Source organism: Callionymus lyra, chromosome 19 (genome assembly GCF_982586985.1).
Source record: "Callionymus lyra chromosome 19, fCalLyr1.hap1.1, whole genome shotgun sequence".
Lineage (NCBI taxonomy): Eukaryota > Metazoa > Chordata > Actinopteri > Syngnathiformes > Callionymidae > Callionymus > Callionymus lyra.
This window is the reverse complement of record NC_141836.1, coordinates 15,967,648-15,989,156: the sequence shown is the minus strand read 5'-3', so window position 1 is coordinate 15,989,156 and position 21,509 is coordinate 15,967,648. Positions and strand designations below refer to the sequence as shown.

Here is a 21,509-nt window from a genome sequence, read left to right as displayed (position 1 = left end):
CCATTCGCACCACAACTGAATAAAGACTTTTCCGAGACTAGAGACTTGAAACTTCTCCAACTAGTCTCTGAAATCATTGAACATGATGGAATTCCCTGCAACTCCCTGGCGACTTGATTTGTGTCCAGGAGACGTCGCAGTGACCAGCTGAGACTCAAACCGCTGAAAGGACGTGAACTAGTTTCCAGGCCTTAAAACTTAAAGGGTATTTGCTCAGAATGTTGGCATGCATCTAATAAACTAATAAATCAATTAATATAAACCCCTATTTTAAGACAGACGTCATTGGTAACGACTCTCGTGGGCCTCATACAATGATTGTCGGCCTTATTAGGCACCCAGGTGCCAAGGTAAGGTGCTTCTTGAATACTATCTATAAATGTATATTTAAAGTATAATCTGTTGAAACAAGAAAAACAATCTGCACATAGAGGTTAGACTTTGCTAAAGTATGTCGGTGCAAACTCATCTCTCCTTTGCCGCCTCCTATATTTCCCCAGGGACCACCAAATGGAGCAGTTACACGTATCGGCACTTTCTTTCGAGCATGTACAACACCACGGCTCTTTTTTTAAAAAGAAAAAAGAGACAGATCCCACACGTTCATCCACCCTTTCATTTTAATCTCTTTGAAGTTCATTTCTATGTCATCATATTTATCCACTCCAGCCTCTTTTTGATTGAGTCTGTCGGGTTTCTTTACGCCGGTTATCACGCAAAGCTGATCGGAATCGAAGCGAGATCGTATCCCAACATGAAGGAAGTCGGTTTAGACTGGTTATGAGTTTACACTGCAGCTTCATTAACACGTTCCTTCCACGGCGTCGGATGAGTCATACTCCGCACTCACATGCTTTCAATCTCGCCCTCTACATCCAACAGTATTTCAGCGTGCAGCTTCTGCAAACTCTAAAGGAAACCAGTGCAGAACCCCTGAGGCTATGTGGGAACTACAAAACAGGACACGCCCTAATTGTTATGCAGAGTCAAATTAAAAAAACCTGAAACACAAATCTAGAGAGTAAACTGCAGTACGGGAAATATTCTTGGTTGTTCAGTTGTCATTTTCTTTTTGTTATGTTCATAAGCGCACTCCCACTCTGACACAGGAAACACTCCCTGCCATCTTTTTTCTTTGGTTCTGTAAACGACCTGAAATTCACCTCGAATTGTCTTAAATAACAGTTTCACATACAAACACAAGATAGTCGTTTGGTAGTTTCATAAGCTAAACATGTTACCAATGTGTCTAAAGTGTATTTAAAACCATTAATTTAAAGTTTTTTAATCTCATAATCCATGTTTCATTTTATTGTTAAATATAAAGCAACACTTATAATCATTTTTACCAAAGTTCATTAAGTCCAACATAACTTAAATATTAATTAAAAATTAATATTTTATCCAAAATAAATAAATAATTTAAATAATACCCATTATTGTATATTATATGGATTCTTTCTTTTTATATATATATCATTGTTTAACATAACAGGTGGCAGACGACTCACTCAAATCCTTGCAAGAGCCAAGGTCCTAAGCAGTCAAATTCACAATTGTATATGATTAATAGGGAAAGTCATTTTGAGGCGAATGTTTTACCAGAAAATGAACAATAATGGCAGCACCTCTTTCACAATAAATGGGTGTGTAACATCTTTAAGATGGCTTCTTTTAGATCATTTTTAAATGAAAACAAACTGGAAATGGTCCTATTTTCATGAATCAGCCCTTGTTTTCTGTTAATGAAACTTTCATTTTGGTCCCGGTTGCTGAACAATCCTTTTTTTTATTCGATACCAATTATATAATATTAATTTCTAACCAAAGGAAAATGATATTACAGAGTACACAACTTGTTTTTATTTGATCAATCTTTCATCTTTTCTTCTTTTTCTTTCAAATTTCCACTCCAAGCTGTTATTTTCTTACAGAAGAAATAACTAATTTCCAGTGCAGATGAACATGACAAATTGATCAAGGTCCACTGCCTTTGTTACTTTTGAGTTTTTCTTCAGGAAAAACATCCTTGGGTTCTGAAATTGGCACCGAAGACAAACCCGCTTCCATACGGGCTGCTATAGAAGCATTTTTGTCGTTGCCACGAAAAAAAAAAAAGGTTCGATACCCAGTCCAAGCTATGTGTAATTTGACTCTGAAATGAGAAATCATTTAAGTTTATCTGTTTTCCAGCCTAAAAAAAGGGCTTTACAGGCTCTATTCTTATCAATAATATTCAGGCAGAACCTTTGATTCACCCTTTAAAACCTGGTCAACAATGGCAGCCATTATTCCAAAATGTTAACCCACATACATACTCATGAGCCGCCTTCCCTTTCAACAATAGAACGAGAGGAGATGAGATTTGTGGGACGCAGCTCAACGCTATCCAGGCTTGTCTCTCTGTGTGAGTCATGCTGCTTTTTCTCTTTCACACTCTCTGCCCAAGGCCACCTACCTTACACCTCCACTCCGGCACCACTGCTGTCAAGTTACGACGCCTGCTCATCTATTACACCACTCAAAACCCCCGACACCGTAGGGAAGTCACAGATGACTCATTTGATTTGCTCAAAATCTCGCGGCTGCCGCTGCTACACGGAAGATGATTAATCAAAAAAATCTCAGAGACAGAAGTCGGTGCTTCCGAGAAGAAAAAACAGCGGTTGTTTGTGGTAATTATTTTTGGAGGATGCGCTCTTCATCCAACTGTTTCCGAGCCAGTCTTTTCAACGTCATCCATGACGTCCACACTCTATTCTTCACTTCCCTCACTCTGTTACTGCTGCTCTCAATTTACCTCCTGCATCTTTACTGTTATTCTTTAACAGATCTGTGGACATGAATTCTATTGTGACAGTGTCACGTCAAAAGATGCTTAAATATAAAGTTGTGTAAAAATAATAATAATAATTTAAAGTACTTGAAAAACACCTCAATACATGTTCATGTCAAACTCCACAGAGATTATAGTATCAAAGTTAGGCCCTAAATTTGCTGCAAGATGGAATGGAATTCAATGAAAGCGGATGTGTAAAAGTACAAGTTGTTTTACTTCAATATATTTTTAGTTTTTATTGCAATTCTCTCTAAAAATGTTGAGAAGGATATTATAAAAAAAAAAATATTTTGAGTTGACGTTCTGATACACATGATTTAGCGATTGGTGAATGAAATTGTATGTCTTGTGATAGTTTATACTAAAGTTATTATTAGAGCTAAAAGTACTACTAGTAGTTTTCCGTTTAAAGGATTGCAAGTAACAACAATAACTTGTTTCAATTTCAATTGAAGAAAAACGCTGTCAAGTGTCTGTGATAAGGTTTCAACAGGGTTAAAAAGTAGTAGAAGAAGAAGCTGTCGAGTCATTTCCGGTGAGTTTGTAGCAGCAGTTTTTGATTTGAGACAGTACCACCCTGTCAAAATTTGAACACTGTCTTACAGTGTACTGTAAAGCAGTGCACTCAGATTAAACAGTGAGAATTAATTTAACAGTTGAAGATTCCGTTGAACGAAGAGAGTTGGTTTTTTGCGAGAAACGATAAATAAATAAAAAACTGGCTCATCACGGAAAAGACGGTTCAAAAAAGAAAAAAGGGTATTTCTAGTACTTAATAATTCCACCAGGGAAAAATATAATATAAAATATGCTCTGCAGACATTTTAACTTGTTGTTGTGTTTTGTAACTGAGAAAAAGTATTTTGTACAAGGTTTCGATAGAGCCTGGAGATATTTTCTAATCAAGTGCAGCATCCATATAATGCGATTCAAACAGCAATAATGTCGATTAATAGGCGTCCTACAAGGAAACAACATCAGTTAGTTTGTAATTCCACTAATTTGCCTCGATGGGAAAACTTTCCTCCTAAACCCTCGTGTGTGATTTTCACAAGGTTTCGTCTAAATTAATGCATTCATTAAAGTGCTCTGCTTAAAAAGCCACGAAGAAATAACCTGAGGCGAAAAAACAAGACGTGGGATGAGAATGTTAATGGATTTATCCATGTTTGGGATCAGATCCAGATAGTGTAAGCTCTGTAAATGACTAGATATTATTTCATGTCAATAATATTACTTTTATTGTCATTTTACGCATATTAAACAGCAAATGTTTGAAAAAAAAATAGGTAAGAATGACGTGATTATTTACTCTTTTATTCTATCAATTTGAACAAGTCATGTTCACTTCCTGTCTGCTTTTACTTTGCGCTTCCACTTCCTATTCTGACCTAGCTTGACCTGGGGATTTGCACTTTCCGCAGCTGTGGATAATTCCTCTGATGATCTGGATGAAGCTTCTTAAGAAGTCTGGGCTTGCGCTCAGATGATCATTGTCTACTTATGAAATGGTCGTGATAAACACTAGAACATGTTTTCATTTGTTCTTTTGTTCATGATTAACTGGTTGTATTAAATTTGTTTGTTGTTTTTTTATCTGTATTTTTAAGTTGAAATAATTAAACATATAATCAAACTTTCTTTGACTCAATCATTTGTGCAACCAAATCCAAAACACAGACAATGCTGTAGCTGAATTAAAAACAGTTGAAATAGTAATGATGCTTTCTGTTTATTTTGTCAAGTCACTTCCTATTTCCGTGTATGTGTGCGCTCTCTGAAAGCTTATTAGACTCGCGCATCCTGGTTTCAATTATTACAGTAAACATGCCTTTTATTGGCTTCTACGACACACGCTCTGGGATGTCAATTATTCTTCTAACCGGTACTGCATTTATTGTCTCTTGGAACTTTCTTTAGATATTGGTTACCTTTTTCTCTCCCTCACATTCCTTCTAGTATGTTTTGTTTGTTTGTTTGTGCCCATCAACTTATTTCGATAACTCATGTCAAACGATCTTATCAACACTTAAAGGAAAATAAAGTTTTGGCTAATTGTAATGAGGCACTTTTAACAAAAGGAACTTGGAACTTTACTTGTGCAAAAGACCAAAAATGCCAGTTGTCAGGATAGGAATGTGACTTAAAGCTGTGAACTTAAAGAATTAACATCAGAGATAAGATTTGGTTTAAAGTCCCAACAAATAACAGTAATACAAAACCTTATAATAACTGTTTCAGTTGCATCTTTATGCTCCATCGTAAGTTATTGATTATCCAAGAGACAAGAACAAAGTCCATAACTGGTTAAACACTAGACTAGAATGAATAACAGAGGGTCTTAAATGAAGTAAACAAAGGTTAGTGTTCTTCCTGATGGCTTATCTGAGTTAACCGGTAAAAAAAAAGATTAATTTCTAAGTTAATTTGATAAAACTCAACGCACTAGCTCGGTAATTTTCCATAAGAATCCAAGTATTCTTCGGACTATAAGTAGCACTGTTTCTTTCAGGATCAACTTTAAAATCTTGATTCTTACTTTCAGAACTATTCATGATCAAGCTCCTCCTTTCATCACTGATCTGATCCAGCCTTACACCCCAGCTCGGGCTCTGAGGTCTGTGGATCAGAATCTACTGATGGTTCCACGCACACGGTTCTCTTTGTGCTTGATGGATCTACTGACTCCTTCAAGAAACATCTTAAGACGTTTTTATTTGTTCAGGCTTTACCTTGATTTTCTGGAACTCCTGTTTTGTTATCAGTTTTATCTTGCACTTTAAAGTATATACTTTATTGAATATTGTTTTGATTGTTTAAGCGCTTTGTGACCCTGGTCTGGAAAAGTGCTATATAAATAAAAATTACTTACTTACATACACCGTTCATTGATATTGAGCCTTATGGTTCAGAAGATACACTACCTTGATTATTTAAGATCACAATTGGATACATTTTAACCTTAACACCAAAACATGCAGAACAATTGTTCAACCTTGGATATATGTTTAATTTCAGCAACAGAATCTGCTTATAAGTATGAATATTACCATAAAAGTTTTTTTTTTACCATTACCTACCAAAGCTGAAATAAGGTTGATATTGCTCAAGAGATCTAGCAACTGTCGGGTTAATTGTGTAAGCAAAGGATGAGCAAGCTATTGATCTTAACTGAGGACGAACGGCAGGTGTTTGGATGGATTAAGTGCGTACACACCGAAACACAAGTAATATGTATTGATCCTATTTAAACAAGTGCAGGAATCCTGTAAAGATCGTTCGAAACGGCTGCGATAAAATCATAAATATGCAGATAGGTTTCATATAAACCTGCGTTTTCCATCAAAATTCAGTTCATTCGACGAGTTTTGATTAGAGGGAAATGTTTCTGTTCAAACAAGCTGCGCAGCTAAAGGCGACGGTTTGTTGTGCGATCCCACGTCTTCACGTAATCAGCGGCGGCGTCGAGGGACCCGTGGACTAAATAAAGACGTTCTCAAGGTTTTCAGGCGCTAGCGAATCTCAAACCCGGAGTTGTGTCACTTAAGTTCCTCATTTAACACAATCTGCCGCAGCCTAAAATAACTCCTGTGTGAAGTAGGAGCTCGACATTACACAAAGACAGGTGTGTCTGCAGCGATGCAAAAAAAAAAACAACCCTCAAGAGCCACAACTGCATCCTGCTGTGTTTCACACATGGGAACCTATATTTTGATTCTCACCCACCTTACTTAGGGTGCCAACCAAGCGGTGAACTCCCATGATGCCTTTCTACACACTTATCAATTTAGTACTGGAGGATTGATTGCAACAATGTGTTGTATTTAAATGCTATATCCATGTTGCTTTGGGGTGATGGCCTGGTGGCAGTGGGGGTCTTCTGGGGGTACGGGCCTACCCTGATGCAAAGTCATCTGACTGGTTCGCTGACTGTCCCTCGCCGGTTGGCCCTCGGGCCCCTCTGTCCCGGCGCCTGGTGCCTCCTCTCTTCGCTTCCTCCACCATCTCCTAACTGGTCCTTGCCTCTGTGCGCCGCCGGGGGCCTCCTGGGTGTTCGGGGTCATGGCTGGCTCAGGTGGTTATCTCGCCTTATTTTATTTTATTTATTTATTTTTATCCTGCTATAATTTATGTGCGTGTTAATTATGCATCCATCCGTCCGTCCATCCGTCTCTCTATCTCTCTATCCATCCGTCTCTCTATCCATCCATCCGTCTCTATCCATCTATCCATCCGTCTCTCTATCCGTCTCTCTATCTCTCTATCCATCCATCCGTCTCTATCCATCTATCCATCCATCTCTCTATCTCTCTATCCATCCATCCGTCTCTATCCATCTATCCATCCATCTCTCTATCCATCTATCCATCCGTCTCTCTATCTCTCTATCCATCCATGCGTCTCTATCCATCTATCCATCCGTCTCTCTATCCATCCATCATCCATCCATCTCTCTATCCATCTATCCATCCGTCTCTCTATCCATCTATCCATCCGTCTCTCTATCCATCCATCCATCCGTCTCTCTATCCATCCATCCATCCGTCTCTATCTATCCATCCATCCATCTGTCTCTCTATCCATCCATCCATCCGTCTCTATCTATCCATCCATCCATCCGTCTCCATCTATCCATCCATCCATCCATCCATCCATCCATCCATCCATCCATCCATCCATCCATCCATCCATCCATCCATCCATCCATCCATCCATCCATCCATCCATCCATCCATCCATCCATTCATCCATTCATCCATCTATCCATTCATCCATCTATCCATTCATCCATCTATCCATTCATCCATCTATCCATTCATCCATCCATCCATCTATCCATCCATCCATCTATCCATCCATCTGTCTCTCTATCTCTCTATCTGTCTATTTATGTTTCCCCCTTTTCTTCAGAACCTTTTACTAAAGCCAAACTACGTACTGACTGACACAACTAACATCAGGTAATTCAGTTTAAGAGTATAATTCATATAAGAACATATGTCCAATACTGTGGAAACTCCTTCTGTTTTGATGTTTGTATTTGTTTTTCCTGATCCTAAACATCAGCCTCTAGAGTGGAGTTGAGCTGACGGCATCTATCTTTCCACGCTCCACTCTTATTAAGCAGCACCTTTCAAAGCGCCAGGATTCTCTTACTAAACGAATCAATAGAGGATCCGACTCACCAAAGTCTCTCTACCGCTCATTCAGAACATTCCAGACAAGCTGTTCCGTCGCCTCCTCGGAGCGGAGGAAGTCTTCGAGGAGCACGGGGCGATTTTTTTGAAACGAATAAATGAAGTCAACAGCGAGCATTAATGCACCAACGCCCTTGTAGCAGTGTTGAGAGAAGGCTGATCCGCTCACACCTGCACGACTGTCAGAGGAATCAATGAACACCTACTGTTGCAAAGGTGAACTCGCTCAGACAGAACAGAGCTGCGCTCAATGTGTCAAATTTTGATACACAATTATTTTAATTGGTTTGTATCTGTCAAGTGTAAATGTTGCTCTTTCAAACCCCCCCTTTTGTTTGAAATATAAATATTGCTAGGAAGTCCCTGTTGAACAATAAATTCAATTTTAAAACAGAAATGTAAAATGCCCGATATCGCTCTGAGGTAAGAACTGTTTCTGTTGCATCTTTATACTCCATCGTAAGTTATTGATTATTCGAGAGACAAGAACAAAATTCCTAACCGGGTTGTATTTTTTTGGGGAAAAAAGTCATTCATCAGTCATTATTTCTCTCGAATCAGGTCCATTATAAAAAAAAATGAACTAAAAGGTTTCAACACATCTACTGTTGTTTCAAATATAATTTTTTAATTACTGTTTATGCAGAGGAAAATGTCCAGGGATGATACAATTAAATAGGCCAATATTTGGCTTATTCTGATGCAGAATATTGGCCACATCATCAGATTAAAGCAGACGGGTCCAAACTTTTTTTTGACAAAGGGCCACATTCGATGGAGTGAAAACATGCGACCAAGAGTTCTCTCATTCAGAACTTCCAAATAAAAGCCTCTATACCTTCGACCAAACGGAGAAGAAAAAAGATTTTTAGTGTTAAGGTATGCATTGAGACTTATCAGCTTGACTTTGTGGTGTTTCCCCTTTGATACTGTTATACAAAGCTTGTGCAACATTTAAAATATGTTTTTTTTAGGATTAAAGTATTTTAAATTCACTTGTTAAACAATTGAGTTTCGAACGAGGACCACCTGAAATCTTCTGAAGGGACAAGCCTGGATTAAAGTAATACCTGTTATTTATTGTACCCTAGAACTTGTGCTTTTGTGTGTTTTTGTGCACACTAGAGGTGGTTGTGTGTATGTTGATGCTTAGATTCAATTAAACTTTTTAAGGCATGTTTTACAGTTATAAATTACAGTAAATGCAAATATTGCACATCAACACATTAGTCTTAGTGGCAAAAAAGAAACAAAATAACTTTAATTTGTGGCTCATGTCAAACTTAGATAAAATCGGCTCTTTCAATGACATAGTTAAGCTAGTATGTAGCGACTGTGCTAACTTTTGAATAAGAAAACTGAAATATCACCCCTGACGTAGTCGAAGACACCATTATATTCAACAGTAAGTCAAGTTGACATTGCAGTGGATTCACAAAGTCCTTCCTCTCAAAGTGAGCTCTTTAAGAAAAGGTGACATTGTGAAACTTTTACTTGAACTCTCTTTAGCGTAATTGTCTCATAATAATAAATCGGATTATAAGAGTAGCATCAATGAGCTAAACAGGTCATCAGCTGATTGAATATTTAACCAATTCTGGATCGTACCTAATAAGGTTTTTTATTTTCACTGAAAACCCACAACCTAGTGGGACTTTAAAGATATTTTTAGAAAGGTTTAATTAAGCTGCGTGAAAATAGAATGATCTTATCGTCTTAGAAAATCTTTTTATCAGTAAAAAGGACAACTTTAAGAGCTTAGAAAGATTCAATATTCATACCGTCTCTTCTGATGCTATCAGAGCAGAGACGCTAACAGCTTATAAGCCTTTTTCTCTCCACTAATTTATTTATGGTGTATTCTCTCCTATATACTGTTATGTGCCGGCACATGGATATTATGCTGTAATGTGCCTGAGACATAAATCAATAATTATGAATTACAGCGCTCCTCCTCTAATGGCAGGCAGCTGCAATACCCAGCCCTGAAATGTATTTAGTGTGCAGTGACTTGACAGATACTAATCAACCCTTACAGTCGAGCCATTCATGAGGTTCAGCGAGTGTTGAATAAACAGAGAAAAGAGATGCAGACGGATGTTTGTTGGAGATGGAAGGGCCTGTATATTGTCTTGACGTAAACTTTATACCATATCTTCTACCTATTATGTTCCCCTTAAACGAAGGAATTATTTAAAAATGAATGGTAATATGGGGGTTGAAATTGTACTTTAAATCGACTGCAGATAGCATTTGTTTTGACGAGCTAAGCTAGCAATTCCGGACACTTTCACGGAACCTCGTACAATGTAAGTAAGTAAGTAATATTTGTAGAGCGCTTTTCAAGACCAGGGTCACAAAGCGCAATGGTGCGCCACAAGGGGCTCGCCGATGGCAAATTATCCCATTTTTGCACTTTTAACATAATTTCCTGAAGAAGATGGAAGAATAAAAACGAATATTCCCATCACCAACAAGTTGAAAAATTGTTATATAAATCATTAGCATGTTCGCTTTAATATTGGAATTTTTTTGTATTTATATCTATTTTTTTTTAATTGATATTAATTGTTATAAAAAATAATTTAATTATTTGTTTATGTATTTCTTTCGCTGTTTATTTAATTTGAATCACTTTATATTACAATGAAAAATAATAAGTAAGTAATTATCATTATTACACAGACCAGGGTCACGAGCTGTTAGACAAAACAACACACACTTTCAAAGGCCAAGACAACACACATGTCACAAACATAGCAGCCCTAAGAAATTGACAATTTATACATGTCACGGGGTGGTAGGGTCAGTTCCGAAAATAGAATATGAACTGTAAAACAAATGATGTGAAAACGTGTCTACTCGGAACCTAAAGCCATGTCATAAATGTGACAAGTACAAGTGTATTAGTCAAGCTTTATATGGGTATTAAAACTGCAGGATAGATATAACTTTTTGTAAATACTGTATATAGTACAAAGGCTATAATTTGGTTGATTTAAAGGTAATTTAAGTGAACATTTTCTGTGGAAAAACCATTAATGTTCTTGACAAAATGACCAGTAAAGTGTAAAAGTATACTTAAAATGACATCTAAAATTCAAAACACTTCCATTAAGAGTATTGGTCCTTTAAAATGCAATTTCCAGAGCAAATTAAACAGACAGTAACAAGAGGCACCAGTTTTGAAGAACGACCCAGATATGGCGCTGGTTTCCGAGCCGTGCACAGAACACAAGAACATGTCAATGATGGATCAGCCTCTCAACACTCTTACCTTCACCGAAGGGGGATTTCCCTTTTGCCGCTAACAGTTTATTGCTCCGTGATCTCCTCCGGTCAAAGATGCATGGTACTAACTGCGGGGTGGACACGTCTGACCGGCCGATCACGGCTCCCTGAATCCCTTAGCAACTCCACACACACACACACACACATCCTGTGTCCACGCTTCATTTATCCACACACACACTTTTATACTTAAAGCAGAATCTTTCTCACACAGACACACACGTCCAATGTCAACTGTGTAACTTGCTTGTTTGTTTGAAAAGGAATTACTACACCACAAGCAGGGGATTATCTATCTGTTTACTAGCAGCAGCCTCAAGTCGAATATGAGTCAAGCTGCCGGAGTCTGAGCTCGCAGTCATACACAAATCGAAAGAGACAAAAATAATTTTCCATCTCACAACCTTATTTAACGTCTATTTAGTGTAATTGAATTAACTTGAATTTCGCCGTGATAGCTTGCGGCAGCACTGGTGGTTTCAAATGTAAAGCGTGTGATGTATATATATATTTTTAGACTTTATTTATTAAGCTGCAAACATGGATCTTACGGCTCTTTGATGCTCGATGAAAGTCAACACAACCTCCAACATGAAAGCAGGTAATGCTGAGATTTAGATTCTCAAGAGGTTTTTTATTAGCAAATGTCCCTTGTTGTGTTTAAACGTGGGTCCTACGTGAGCAAAACTACAGCAAAGACTCTCATTTAGATCAGATTTTACTTTTATTAGCTTGTTTTTGTTAACATTTCTTTAGCTTAGCTAGTTGAGGCGTTAGCTTTTCGAGTAGCACATCTTTCTTAAACTTTACTCTCTTCTTCTTTTTGGTTAATTTAATGTCCTGATATTCTTATATTGTATTTGTAACTATAATAGTGAGTCTTTAGAGAGACAGAAAACTAATTTGAGAGAGTTATATGTATATAGGATTTACAGTCAAGTTGTTTTTAGTTAATTAGCATTAGCATTAGCTAATTCTTTCAACTCTTGTTGAAAGAATCCAATATTAATCGGCATAACATATTTGATGTTAATATTTTCGGAACCGTAACAATGTTTTGTTAATTAATTTATTAAAATTAAGAACATTATTTATTAAATTCACTTTATTTTCAAGATTCAAGATTCATAGCGTTTATTGTCATAGGTACTTTGTACCATGACATTTTTTCTTTGTACCACCAACAAAAGTTTATTTTGTGTGTGCACTGAACTGCTTTACTACTAAAATACACAATGAATGTTACCATTTTTCTTATAAGATATATATATTTTTAATGTATTTATTATAATAAAAACAGTAATGGATTTGATTTGATTTGTATTGCACTTTACATTCGGTCTACAAATTTGAAAGTGCTACAGGTTTAAAAAAAATAAAGTACAAAAAAACAACAAATAACTTTAGCTGTGTATGCTTTGCTAAAAAAAAAACTTAATTAATATATAAATGTTGACATTTTAATCAATGGCCCAGACACAAATAGAAATATTTAAATCGTACAACGGCCCAAAGACACCGTCTACTCAACAAACGACAAAACACAAAAGTAACACCTCTTGTGAACCACAACACCTGTGTGCCGCACACGTGGCAACGCACAAAACCTCCATACATTCCGAAAAACGCTCCTGGTCGCCGTGTCAGGTGTGCGACTCCTGTACAGTTCCGTCACATGGCGGGCGAGTGAGGGAAGGGCGAGAGAGAGAGAGAGAGAGTGCATGAATGGAGGGCGAAGGAAGCAGCAAGAAGCGTTCTAGTCCTGTCGCCTCGGGTGCATCGAGAGGCAGGAATGGTCCGGGCTCGGTGGGGGCCGTCTGACTCAACTGTCTCTTTACACATAGGGGCCGCGACTCTTTTTCTTTATAGCTCACCCACCTTTTTTTTTTTCCCCCAACATCCAGATGGATGGATGGAAAATGTGAGCTGTGAGATGTTAGTTACACTTTATGGTGGTGCACTGGTGGACAAATTGTATTTATTCTATATCTAGTGTAATCCAGGGCATCCCTTTCGCAATAAGGGTCTGGATAACAGGCCTCAGGGGGGGGGATAGAGGGTGTGTGTGGGGGGTGGGGGGTGACCCTCCTGCTTGAGTCAACACAATGGGTGTAATGAGCTGTAATACATAAGACACTCTCTGTGTAATACACTTGCTGCATGCTAGGTGCGTTTCATTCATGTGTGCGCCCAAGTTCAACTCACGGCCACACACACGCACACACACACACACATCAATATCAATTGAAGAAACGGAATCACACGTTTTTTACACAACACAGGTGTTATCTTAGTTATGCAACTCGAGCCATCATTCATTTTCATGCGTTTTATTATTCCCTTCTTTTTTTCCCTCTCGTCCAAAGCGACACACGCCCTAGGGCCGTTAAGCAAGTTACCGAGGGAGACGGGTCACCAATAATTCAATTATTAAAATAAATAAAAAATGTAACATGCAACTCCATGTCTTGACTAGAAAATCCGCCACCTTGTAAGTTGGAGGCTCGCAGCGACCACCGTTATATAAATAAAAAAACACCTGATCGATCAGACAGGTGGGACCGATTGAGTGATGGCGAAGGGGGGGTGGCGAGAAAAGGATTTATTTTTTACTCACTCGTCCTCCAGGTTACAGAAGCATCCCGGTGTCTGACGGATGAGTTCTCCCGGGACAGCGCGCCCTGATCCTCGCTACCATCCTCCCCGCAGCCGCATCCTGTCGGACATCGCAGCGACGCACGGCATGTCGGGGGGTTAGGGGAGGGATGTGTGTGTGTGTGTGTGGAGGGGGGGTGGTTTGTCGCGGGATCACCGTCGTGCGTGTGTCGGTGCGCGGAGATGAAGTGACAGCATCGGATTTGCGTTGATGCTGTGACGCGCGTGCGGAGGGGCTCGACTCCTGCCTGCCTGCTCCTCTGGCTCCATCAGCACCATGTGACTCAGAGCGACGTCAAGCGCGCCGGAGTGCGCGCCTGACTTCCGGTAGGATGTTTCAATGTAACGGTTCGGTTCATTTTGACGTCGATATGGTATTTAATTAAAACGACTAACTTAACAACAATACAACCTCGATACAAATAAATCAGTTTTATTAATGGGTCTTTATAAAAATATATACGTTATGTCTTTCGAAAATTGGTTTAAAAAAGTGTTGTGAATTAATGCATTTTCAATGTATTTTCAAATATCAGTTATTTTTAACAAGAATGTGAGCAATTTCCCCAATTTCATAAAATGTGCACCTTGCAAAATATAATAGCATTTCGACAAAAAAAAATGTCTTTCTTTTTCTTGTCTATGGAATCAAATCTGATTTAATATTTTGTTGTTTATGGATTTTTGTGGGGATTTTTTTCTGTGAATTTGGACCATTTCAGTATATTTTCATTTGCATCTTAATCTGTTCCATCTTAACTATATAATCAAAGCTATATAAATATTTAAAATGATGTGATGTACTTATTATTGTTTGTAACTGTTTGTGATTTTTGGCTTAGTCTATTAAACTTCTTCTTTTTCACGCTAGCTGCTTTAATTCTGAGTAATGTACCTCCCTGTCACATTTGATATCAATTTATATCCAAATAAATTACGAATTTACCCTTATATCAAATTTTAAGTCGTGGTAATAGTTGATACATCTGCTGAATGTAAGTGCACCCATTTTCTCCCAATGACCAAATAAGGGAAACAAAGGTATGAAATTAAATAACCATGCAATGCAAATATAACATAAAAAGCTGCTCTTTAGGCATCTGGTAAACAAAAAATGTAATATAATATATTTTATAAATAAAATCTAAATCCTTCCTCACCTTAAATTACTATACAGAACATTTCCCATGCAATGTAAACAGTCCACGTAAGCATTTTCTAAACTTAAGCCCAAATGTGCCTAAATATTAATGTTGCGTGAGGTTTTGTGATCCTGCTTTTATTTTGAAAGCAAATGCCCATGTATTATGTACTTACCAAGCGTGCACTGTCGGACTTGACTCGGCAGTCTCAACACCAAATGATTCCGAATGGACCACACAGAATAACGCCACCAAGCGGCGAATGAAAGAACCACCTTGTTCCACAACATGTATGGCATGGAAGTGTTTCATCACCAAGCATAATGCCAGGATTAATAATGTACATGCTCCTTGTATTAGCCCCTGTGTTTATTCTTCATTGAGTACCGAGCGTTTCCCTGTGTAGGAAAAAATGAAGGGAATCAGATGAGACTTTGCCTCCAAGGGCACTTACAGAATTTTAAACTTTTATGAGCATAGTTCTAAATAAAGGATTCATTTGCTAGTGGGACAGCCCAAGGTGGCTGTAATTCGCTGCTATGTTGAATGATAGATTTGCTCTCAGCTCTTTTTTTTCAAAGTGATATCAAGTAAAATCAGGATAAACATTGCATTTGAATACTACTTCTGCAATCTACTACTACTTCTGCACGATGGAAATGAAGGAACATCTCCAACATCTCCTACTGTTCCATGAAATACTTTACTTTTGTCATTTGATGTCATTAGTTGCAGCCATTTCTACAATATGTCAAGAGTTTTTTTATTTTTATTTAAATAATAGAATGCAACTCTTAACTAAAATTACTCTTCTTTATATATGATCAGGTTGTTTATAACTTTTATGTCACAGTGTGAAACACTTAACAGTGAATTTCAGCGCCAAAACCCGAGAAGAAAGACTCACGACGAAGAAAGAGGCGGCAGAATAATGCCCTTTTCAACACTGGATAAAAAGGCCTTGTCCTTTACCAGGTCTCCCCTCCATTGTTGTCCAGTGCTAGCCAGACTGCTTGGTCTCCTTCACAATGCTGGTACCCTCAGAGCAGTGCACCACTGGCTGTCCTGTCACTTCACATTAGTGTCTTTGTGGAACAAACAGCAGCCTCAGTGGGGTCAGCGCCCGCTCGCCATAAAAGAAATGTTCCGCACACACACACCCACGTAGTCCGTGGGGTGGTTGGAAACAGGGGACAATGAGGAGAAACTGCATTAAGCATTTTAAAGAACTATCACGCTGACCTTGTCTGGCTTAAATAACACTCACACAATTTAAAAACAGTACAGTTGTGGGTTGTGTGCTAGATTTAGGGTCTGTTCAATAGTGTCTTAAAGGGAATCATAACCTCTGCCAAGGAGTGGTGTTGATTTGTTTTTAATTTGTTACTTCCTTGGAAGTCAGTTTGGTGGTCACTGGTTGTTTCTTTCCACTTGTATGGCTTCCAACTGCTGCTGCTGCGCACGCACCCAACTCAGTTAGAGCTAGCAAACACAAGTTTAGGATGAAATAACGAATAAGCGACTCTACCCCATAGTGCATGTTGGCCTTTTCTTTTATACCCCATCAGCCAAACACAATTCATTTGTTTCAGTGTTTTTTGTTTGGTGCTTTGTTTATGTGAAATTCTGGGGATTGTATGTTATTAAATGATTTTTCCTAATTCATAAAATAGCTGATAATCATATTATAATGCGTCATGGATTACAATCTCATTCGTAATTCAAGAATATAAAGTTAAAGGCCCAACCCGTAGGATTTAAAATGGTGTTTATGGCTCCCCCTAGTGTCGGAATAGAGTAAAAGCAATATCAGATATTTCCATTAAACTATTGGTAAACGAGATACAGGCTCTTGACTGTATTTATGCGGCCCTCGTAATGTCAAAGTATGATCATGTATAAATGGTTCTAATGCATTAAAAAGTGTATTTTGTATTCATTACTCATTTACATTTTCACATAACAATTATATACTTTTCCCCTCCTTTTTGTGTGTAATTTTTTGAGTATATATTAATCCCTCAAAACATTTTTTTAAAGTTAGTTGAAGAAATGTTTTGAAAAAAACGTATATATACAAGAATAAAATTGCTGCTTATTTAGCTTAATAAATGTCATGGCCTAATGACGAATGTCCTTTTTTGAGGGATTTTCTCGTAATTACAGAAAGGAAGAAAAAAAAAGTCAAAATGTTACTTATTGTTGCTTTATTATGTCTTAAAGTGGTTTCAATAGACACCACTATGGCACATATTTTAGTTTAGTTCTTTCCTCAGAAGATGTAATATTTCATGAAAACAGTGTTATCGCTGGACATTTGATCATGGTCGTGTACACTGTGGACAACATCTGTCGGAATATAAACCCTAAACTGTGGACCGTGAGCCATCCTTGTCACCATTTGCTGACCCAGGATCAGATGAACAGATTAAATCCCCATCCCTGCATCTGGGATGTCTTAAGACCAATGGGCCAGCACAGCAGTGTCAGCGGATGATAACAAGTTGTTGTAGACGCATCAAGATCCAGCAGATTTCAAATTTGTATCAGCAGTGATTATTTTGGGAAGGTGGGATTGAGCTTCTCCTGCAGGTGAGCTGTGGAAGAGAGGAGAAGCACTTTAGTCGAGCAAAGCGGAGGAGTGAATGATGAAATGGAATGTGAAGGCTTCCCTCACTCAGTCGGCAATTGTGTAAAAGATTTATCAAGCCCGGTGAGGAGAGAGGTGGGACCTGCCTCCCAGCACTCCGAGTGTAGGGAGAAGAAGGAGGGCGACTCAGAGTGTCGCTTTTAAAATCTGCTCTATTATATATCACACTGAGCAGCGGCTGCCCACGAGGCATGTGGCGATTCAAATAAAAGAAGTGAGGGAGGAGAGGGAGACGAGGGCAAAGGGGGATTTGGAAAGAATGCGAGGTGAGGCTTAAAGATATTAAAGGAGAATAGGGCATACCAGTTCAGTCAGTCTGAAGTAATCGAAAATTCTTCGTAAAGCTTATTAAAAACGGGTTATTATTGCAGGCGCTTGTACCACCAATAATTGTTTGAAGTCAAAATCCTTTCCTTTATTATTATTTTTTTATTATGGTCGGAATCAACGATAACAGTTAATGTGTTAATAAAGGAGTCACACCCTTAATTTAACAAAGATGACTACAACCTTAATTTAACATTATTAATATGACTGTATGTTAGCAATAGTGCAACTATTGACTTGATTTTTTAAAAACGATTGATAAACAGTCAACACAGCAGATTATTTACAGTGTATATTGAGCAATAATAAAATAACAACAAGAAACTTCTAATTCTCGTTTATATATTGTGAAAAACTGATTTAATGCCCCATTTTCTCAAATTTCTTCTCATGTACAGTATGTATTTTAAATTTCTACATAAAAGTTGTATATTAAGAATGCCATTGTTAGTGAAGGTTACTCCAACGATGCATTTTCTTTGGTACAGTAATGCAAACATGAAAAATTAAAAATAAATACATTTTAAACATAAATAAAGAATCCAATTAACTCTTTACATAATGCAGAAAGAGTGTAAAAGGGGAAGTAGGTAAGTAAGTAAGTAATATTTGTAGATCGCTTTTCTAGACCAGGGTCACAAAGTGCTTAAACAATTAAAACAATACCCGATAAAATATATACTTTAAAGATCAAGACACAAACACAGGAGTCTCAGAGAATCTAGGAAAAACCTGCACGAAGTGTAGATAATATTTAGTTTTCCCAAAATTGAAGAGGTTTTTGCATTTTCAAACCATTTTTTTTTTCATAGAATTTACTCCTTAAAAGGGTTAATTAGACCCAAACATAAAAAAGTAGCCGCATGAACAATGTGGTGGCGTCATGAAAAAGTAAATATAACATAACGCTGTGTGTGATACCTCTTTAAACCACTAGATGGTAGTGTTGCACAGATATAAAAAAAACAACTCGCCACCTGAACCGAACAAGCGTCATTATAAATCCCGTGATCAAAACTTTTACTCGCTTTAATCAAAAAACAAATGTGTCACTTAAACTTAAAATGTTTATTCGGAAATGCTTTGGTTTGCATTGTAAAATAATGTATTTATTTTAATTTTTACGTCGTTTGCAAACCCATGCGCGCACGTTTCCCGACCGGCAGCCAGAAGAAGGGGTGACGCCCTCATCCTGACCTCAGCGCCTGAATGACAACCTCACTAAAACAACTCCCCCTTCTCCTCCTCCTCCTCCCCCTTCTCCCTCCTTCACCTAGCGGCTCCAGTCTCTCCCCCACTTCAGTCACCTCCACACCACCACCACCAGCCGCTCGGTCCGACAGAGAACCAGCAGCAGTTGCCTGGACTTGAGCTTTTTCTAACCGCAACACTCCCGGGGATGATGGGAACTCGCTCCTCGGATCAGGACTGAGACTGAGATATCCCTTCTCGAGCATCTACTACTTGTTCCCAAGTAGTTTTTCCTCCCAGTGAACCCGGTTGGTTTCGCGGACACAATGGGCTGCTGCAGCGGTCGATGCACCCTCATCTTTATTTGCACTTTACAGTTGGTGAGTCACTTTTCTACTTCAGGTCTTCTAGATGCTGGGAAGTCCACTTTAACCACGAGATCTGATCACCTCAAGAGGAGTGACCATCGTTTGCTCCGTGAAACACGTGGAAAATACTTCAAATTATTAATAATGTGTCTATTTTAGTCACACACTTCACTGTTGTTTGTTGTTATTCAAGTTTATTGTGGCGACTGTTTGTTTCATGGTACTTGGCTTGTGAGTGGATGTTTTTTTTTTAAACTATGACATTGTGAGAATTTTTTGTTTATGTTATGACGTCCCAGCTACTTGGGTCGTAAGTTTGAGGGACACCCCTGGACAGGTCGTCACTTTAACACAAACAACCACTCACACACTCGGGGTCATCTAGGGTCATCAAATGACCTATGTTTGCTTTTGTAATTTGGGAGGAAACGAGAGTGTTGTCAAGCTGGTAATCGAAGTGCTCAAAAGATAATGGATCAAAAAGCACTTTTTAATTAAGTTGAAAACTTTTTTATAAAGTCAGTTTAACACCATTGTTTCTTCTTTCCACTAATATTTCCGATCGTTTTTGCATTTTTTCGATTTCTCTTATATATATTCTACAATGATTATTCACTTACAACGATGTATTTAAATACTATTTCATAAACAACTTTTATTTTGAATGAGTATTTAAGTTTAAAATATTTTCCTCACTTAAGTACCTACAGTTTATAGATAAACAAATAATTATTGTAAGGTAACTGTGGAATATTTAAGTTGACAAACGCAGTTTTGAACAATAAATAACTTGATAGAACATTTAGTATTTTGTTGTTATATTTTAAACTACTTATCAGTTAATTCCTGGAGCAATCAGTGTTCAAATTAAATCAAAAGTATTTCAAACCATTTAAAAAAGCAAGGTTTAACAGAACTGTTGTCATCTATTGGCCAATTTTTTTTATTTTTAAAGAATTTGTTCATCAAGGTAGCCATCCAGCTGAAACTGTGGACGTAGTGATCCTAAACTGTTGAGCCCTTCAGTAGGCAGCTCAGTCAAGTGTGGGGTCTCTTGGCATTTTCAGTCTCAGGGGGGGGGCGAAGCTTTACCATCCACCCACAGTCTCGCCCGCCTCGCCACTATCACCGAACCGGAGTTACTTGACGGGGTGTGACAATGTTATTTACGGGCGGTATTAAAACCGGGGCTGGCTCGCACCACAACCCCGACGCTGCTTTGAAGAGCCGAGGGAGCAATAAAGTTGTCTCGGGATGAGGAGTCGAACGGGGAAAGCCCTGATAGATGGTATCACACATGAGAGAATTCAAGAACAATGCTGTTGTGTCGCTGAATGGACTGGAAGCAGAAGGACGACGTGTTGTCGGCCAAGATGGTTAAACAAAAGTAACAACCAATTTGTAGTGTTAATAATGAGCTAAACAAGCAGCTAATCTATGTATACCTTTGTATATTAGTAGGATCATTTCTTAGATACCAACGTAACCTATTCAGTTTCTGAATACAATTATTATTCATGTCATGATTGCTAAAATGACACGTGCCTATCCTTATTTACAATTAATTTCATTGCATACATTTATAAGCTTTAAACAAATAATACTATCGACTTCAATACATCTCCGTTTGAAGTCAAACTTGTGAGTAACATACCTCCCGTCATCTTCTAAAGCAAGGGATTAGGCTGAACTTTAATCGATTCTTCCACTTTATTAACTAACTAGGACTAAACGGGGAATTGGAGCTTGTCCCATCTACTTGGGGTTTGAGGCAGGGGACAACCCGGAGACATTGCTAGTTCATATTGGGGCCAAAAAAAGACAGACAACGACTCACACACTCATAAA

General features: G+C 38.1%; 2 protein-coding genes across 6 annotated transcripts in view; one reads left to right on the top strand and one right to left on the bottom strand.

The window, feature by feature from the left end:
* Window positions 1–14,295, bottom strand: part of LOC148059722 (uncharacterized) — a 45,501-nt gene extending 31,206 nt beyond the window's left edge. For 3 of the 4 annotated variants that reach the window (XM_087780786.1, XM_087780787.1, XM_087780789.1), the window contains exon 1: window positions 13,946–14,294. The gene's annotated coding sequence lies outside the window, so the exon portion shown is untranslated. Of the gene's footprint in view, window positions 1–13,945 lie in introns of all 4 variants that reach the window. The other variant, XM_087780788.1, reaches the window with a different exon arrangement.
* A 5,092-nt stretch (window positions 14,296–19,387) lies between these two features.
* Window positions 19,388–21,509, top strand: part of LOC148059721 (sodium/potassium-transporting ATPase subunit beta-1-interacting protein 3-like) — a 45,430-nt gene continuing 43,308 nt past the window's right edge. Inside the window, exon 1 of one of the 2 annotated variants that reach the window (XM_087782054.1) lies at window positions 19,388–19,673. In XM_087782054.1, coding sequence (XP_087638180.1) covers window positions 19,620–19,673 — 54 coding nt within the window. In that variant the 5' untranslated portion in view covers window positions 19,388–19,619. The remainder of the gene's footprint in view (window positions 19,674–21,509) is intronic. The other variant, XM_087782053.1, reaches the window with a different exon arrangement.